The sequence below is a fragment of the Henckelia pumila genome, chromosome 1 (genome assembly GCF_033568475.1).
Source record: "Henckelia pumila isolate YLH828 chromosome 1, ASM3356847v2, whole genome shotgun sequence".
NCBI classification, from domain to species: domain Eukaryota; kingdom Viridiplantae; phylum Streptophyta; class Magnoliopsida; order Lamiales; family Gesneriaceae; genus Henckelia; species Henckelia pumila.
Genome location: NC_133120.1, coordinates 92003910 through 92009785, shown reverse-complemented (window position 1 = coordinate 92009785; position 5876 = coordinate 92003910). Strand labels below are relative to the sequence as shown.

At 38.0% G+C, this 5876-nt stretch overlaps 1 protein-coding gene across 1 annotated transcript; it reads right to left on the bottom strand.

Annotated features, from left to right (window-relative positions):
• Window positions 1–1346: 1346 nt before the first annotated feature.
• LOC140875981 (uncharacterized) lies at window positions 1347–2321 on the bottom strand. The gene has a single exon (XM_073279816.1). It carries the CDS (start codon window positions 2244–2246, stop codon window positions 1677–1679), a length of 570 nt encoding a protein of 189 aa, XP_073135917.1. The 5' UTR covers window positions 2247–2321; the 3' UTR covers window positions 1347–1676.
• Between the last annotated feature and the right edge of the window lie 3555 nt (window positions 2322–5876).

The following is a 5876-nucleotide window of genomic DNA, read 5'->3' as shown; positions in this document are numbered from 1 at the left end:
CACAACCAACGTAGTCAAGTGATACAATGAACTTGAAGAGTAAATACAAATTTCAGGAATAGAGGCTTGAATCATCCATGTGAGATGAAAATGAAAGACTGGAGCAACACGATTGATGAAAAATGAGCAACACAATCCACAAAAGCGATTGAGTGCAGCGAAACTCAAGAGGGAAAAAAATTCAGTAGAGGGTGAAACATATCTGAGAAGTGGAAGCAACAAACATATTTATGCACTAAACTAACCGGTGGAAACTAACTGATTCTGCAAATTTTTTGGGATAAATAACTTTTAAATTTTTTTTTTAAAAAAAACCGAGCATTTCTTGGTAGTCAGTTTGAGATTTTGTAGGGGGTGATGGTTTTAAATTTCGATTCCTCATTGACAGGTGCATAAATACAACCAAAAAATAAATAAAAAAATACAGGTGCATAATATTCAGAAAATAATTTTTTAAAAAAATTAGAGTAAAAGGAGTTGAAGAATGCAGTTCCAGACGAAGATTTTGTATCACCAAATTTCAAAAAGACGCAGATCCAACAAAAGAAAAATGCAAAAAAGAGAAAAAGGAGTAATATTGATCATACCACCAAAATCTGCAATCTTGAGAAACCCCCTCAACCACTCGACACGATGACAAAGAACATGAAAGTTGTGACAGAATTTTTGTTGCATGAAGTTTGTTTTTGAACATTTAATCAAACAGGTTCAAAGCAGTAGCAGCTATATCCAAAAAAAAAAAAAGATCAGTCTCAAACTCTCAGTGTATCACCATCCTCAAATTGAATGGAAAACAAAAAATAAGGAAAGTAAAGTGAAGACCGAAAGCAAAATTATCCCATTAATTTTGAAGGAATTAAACCACATACTTTGATAAAACAATGAGTGAAGGAATGAAAGTTGAGGTATTTTTGGGCGACAATGACAGTGGAGATGAAACTGATTGGATTTGAGAAATCGGTTGTAGGGAAGACACAAACGTGGGTTGAAATTGTGAGGTAAGTTGTGGAATGAGCAGTGGAAAAAAGGCAAATTTGGACATAGGTTTTGTAACGTGATTTTTGTTTTTTGCATTTACAATGACATGTAATTATGAATTTTTAGCAAGGGCAATTTAGCCTAAACATTAATTAAACCAAATCAGTTTTTCTAATGTGTAAACACAATTATTAAATAGTAAGGATAAAATCACTTTCAAAAAGAAAAAAGAATCAGACATAATCTAACAAAATCCTTATATTTATCATATTTCCGGAAATTTGAATCAAAAGCAAAATCATCCAAACTCCATTACACAGGCATGCCAAAAAAGGAATCAAAATGCTTTGTAAATAAATCTAGAAAAATCAGAATAACGATGAACTTTATTCTCCTAAATATATAGAGACTGATTCACATATGACCCTAAAATAAACACAACTAATAATCGATTCCCACAACGAGGACTTGAAATTTCCCACTGCAAAAATTGAGGAATTATAATAAAGACTCCCCACGAAGTTTTTACAATTAGGGGAAAAAAAAAAGACCAATTCTTTTTTCCCGTAAAAAGAAAGAAAATAATGCGAGCCCTTTCACTAAAACGCAGAACTCTATATCCCACTCAGCGAGTCAACCCACTGAGTTGACACCCAGAACTGTACACATCTCCCAAACCTTCACGCTTCCGGATTCATTCAAGATTCTCCGTTCCTAGACATTACGGACAACCGGCTCGGCCGCGGCTTGAAATCCTCTCGGCGGCGCTGACTGTGCGAGGACGGACGAATCAAAGATGCCAGAGCCCTCCTCACCAAATCCCCTTCGACGGTTCCGATTCGAACCAAGGAATTCGTCATCGCAGATCTCCGCATATTCAATTGATGATTACCGGAGCGATAAGACGCCGTCTGCCTATTATTTCCATGGCCCGAAGCAGGGCTGTTCCTGTGTAAACTGCACCTAAAAGATCCCGGGTGCGTCGTAGGAGAACACGCGCACGTCTTCCTCGGAGCTGAACTGAGCGACCTGGTGTTGGACTTCTGGTTGTGCTGGCTGTGGTTGGAGGTGGGAAATCGGACGGTGGGGGAATCCGATCGGCCGAGACTGATCCGGTTGGGGCTGGTGGAGCGGGCGAGGGCCGGAGAGGGCCGGGCCACGAAACTGGAGATGGAGGAGGAGCAGAAGCGGTTGGGCGAATGGGAGCGGTGGAAGTGGCTGTGGAGTGCCGTAGCTTGAGAGGGCCTTGATTTCGCAGAGGACGCCATTGATTACGCTTTGGATTGGAGAAACTAAAAAAGGATACGTATCGGGGTACGAATATATAGGAGGAGTTGATGGCAGTTGCGTAAATTCCACGCGTTATAGGGAGAATCCTGATAGGAATCGAATGGAGTTGCAGTTGGTTAAGGATCTGTATGGGGTTTGGTTTCCTGTGGGCACCCACAACAAAAGTATTGGAAAACAAGTTTGGGATTCTCTAACGCCTCCGAAAGCGCGTTATTGCTACGTATTCCGTGAGTATAGTGCGCGTGTTACTCACGGAATGAACATCGAGTGGGGTTGATAGCGGATAACTTAGTAGCCATGTGTCGCTGAAATGGGATATGTATTTATTGGCTGACACGTGCGACGATAATGCTTGTGGTGGTGATACTACATGTGCTTTGCTGGTTTCAATACATTGGTCGTATTTCCACGACCCAAAACTCTCTCCCTAGTTTTTTTTTTTTCCTTTTTCTTTTTTCAAAAAAAACATCTATATTATATCTCTTTCTATCTCTTTATATATCTATATTATTATTATTATTATATAAAAGTTGAGACCCATTTAAAAATTACTTTTGGTGTGTTTGATGACACCAACATAAATTTACAAATTTAACCCCCAAACATGCATTGTACTTCATATAGAGTATTGGGTAAAATGGTAAAAATGTAGTTAAATTTCTCACTCCTATTATCAAAAACCACCTCATTACCCACTATTTATGTCTTCCTAAAATTAAGGATTCATTCCAATCAATTTCATTACCTACTATTTATGTCTTGCTAAAATTAAGGATTCATTCCAATCAATTTCATTGTATTTCTTTAATATCGACAAATTATTTGCAAAATATTAAAATTTCATATTTATTATAATTATAATTAAACATTAAATTATTTATGTACAAGCATAGCGTACATCGGTTGCTAGTATTTAATAAATGCTCAGGGTATTATACTAACTGTTTGGTATAGCCGGTCAATTTTGGCATGACCTATCTCAATTATTTTTAAAAAAATATCTCACTTAAGAATCTATTATTTGCTTTGGGCAAAACCATTGGGATTTCGCCGCCCCACCCACCTCTTCCCTCATCACAAATCATAATCCCAACGATCTTATCCAAGTCAACCGTCTATTTTTTTGAATTTCTCATTAACTTCCCTGGTCCGTTTGAAGTTCTTCTGCACACCATTTGCATATTGTTTTTCCGCTTATCTCGATCGGGCCACACCATTTCCATTTTTTGAGGTAATTTTCGAATATATTACTCCTCAATCTGAATATCATCTACTTAATTCATCTATTTGTATCTTAATATGTTGTGGTTCGTGTATTTCAGCCAATGTAATGCATTTTTTAACCATGGTTTATAAGTTAAACGCGTAACAAGTCTTTGACGAATTTCTGCAATAAGAAATGTTTTTATGTTGTTCGTATATGTAATTTATTGTTCACATATTATTTGAATCTTAATATGCAAAATTTACGTTAATATTGTTGGAAAACTCGGCTCTCAGATCAATCACGATTGATACCCGGTGCAGCGGAAGTTTAAAATTTTTATCATGGAACAATTCCATGGTGTGGGTATCAACCGTTCAACGATTAAATTATTGTGTGTGTAAAATTTAAATAACAGTTATTAAATTTTACCTCCAATCTCGCAACGAGATTAATGGACACCAACAGATTTGATCTGCTCTTGTTGTCTCTCCCTGGAACCGATGAACTCCTTCAATCAGGTCCACGAATGAGGTTTTAAATCCCTCTGATAGATTGCACTAGAAAATCTATCAGAAGTTTTCTGCGAAGAGAATAAACGAATCTGATTCGCTATTCCTTACTGCGATTCAAAATCACAGACCGGAATTGTCTCGGGCAGAGGACAGGGAGGGGACGGCCGAAATTTTGAGAGGCTAGGGTTCGATTTTTGCTTCTCAAAAATTATGAGCTGTTGTGTGTAATTTCTGTACTGAAATAACTTATTTATAATGCAGGCCACTAACACCTTAGGGCCCATTAGTCATAAGCTGGGGCCCGACAAGCAAAGCCCGCTCGTTCAGAAATTAATATAAAATTCATCGTGACTCCGATTGATGAACTGATTTCACCAATGTGCACAGAAACCATTTCTGCACATTTTAAAGTCAAAATAAATTTTCCTGAATCCGAATTCAGTGGTTTCCAAAAATGTCCATCCCTATGTCATTTTAGGAAATCCTACTCCCTTACTCTTATTTAAGAAGTCCAACTCCTTAGTTCATTAAATTTAACTCTTTAAATTTAACTATCTCAACGGGGATTAAAACTCCATTACACTGTGTGACCCTCAATGGTTCAGGGATACAGCTAGCCGTGGGCTCACAACTCCTTGTGACTCGGAACAACACTTTCCGACTTGCCCAACGAATCATGGTAAAGCGCCTAGCAACATCGCCCCATGATTCCCTAGGTATCACTGATAGTGCCTACAAGAACCAGTAGATTTTGGTTAGCGTACAGTACGGTCCCTTCATCCATATATCCCGATCGAATCAACAACCATTGGTATATCGAGAGTCGCTCAAGATTCGATAACTATGCAATACATCTTGAAGATCAAATTAGTGACATCGCATGTGCTACTAAGAAACCATTTCTTAAATCACATCAATTACTCTGGCCAGAGATTTATCACACTAATATCTCCTCAGATCGCATAGGATATCCACACTCGCAAGTATGTGGTGAATCCTTGACAACAATGCATTGACTCCTATATGTGTCGTAACTGTACCCAATCTCGACACCTGATGACCCCCATAGAGTCGGTAAACGAGTCAAAGCACAGCACTAGCATATAGAGTCTCCATGATGTTTCAAGTCGTAAGGACTAATGGTGTACAACCAAAACCGCGGACTTTATCCACTCGATAAGTGATAACCACTTGGAAAGTCCGGATAGGGTAGTTCGACTATTCATCCTATGAATATCCATTTGCATGCTTCGAACATCTCCATGTTCCCTACCAATGAAACGTGGTACTCCGCATCGCAAATGCTAGTCTCAAACTCGAGCGATCCTTATCCTTATTATCGGACGGCTCAATCGACTAGGAACGGTTTTAGAATATACAGTGACTATAAGATGTATTTCATGATAGACATCTCCATGTTCTACCACATCTTACATACACTATAGTATATTCAAGGTCTTTATCAAAACAACAATAGTATATCACAATATAACAATATGAAGTAATATAAAGTCATTGCCATAAAAGTGTAAATAATATTAAACAAAAGATTGTTTATACAAAGAGTCATCAAAACCCATAGCCACACAGTTGGCTCACTGGGCACCCACTCTTACAAATATATTTTCAATCTTTGATTTTTACCATGTTTTTTGAAATACGCGTACTGTTTGGTATGGCCGGTCAATTTTGGTATGACCTATCTCAATTATTTTATAAACAATATCTCACTTAAGGATCGATTATTTGCTTTGGGCAAAACCATTGGGATTCCGCCGCCCCACCCACCTCTTCCCTCATCACAAATCATAATCCCCACGATCTTATCCAAGGCAACCGTCTATTTTTTTGAATTTCTCATTAACTTCCCTGGTCCGTTTGAAGTTCTT

Coding starts and splice junctions, on each gene's coding strand:
- LOC140875981 (XM_073279816.1), bottom strand. CDS start 2,246: ATGGCGTCCTCTGCGAAATCAAGGCCCTCTCAAGCTACGGCACTCCAC.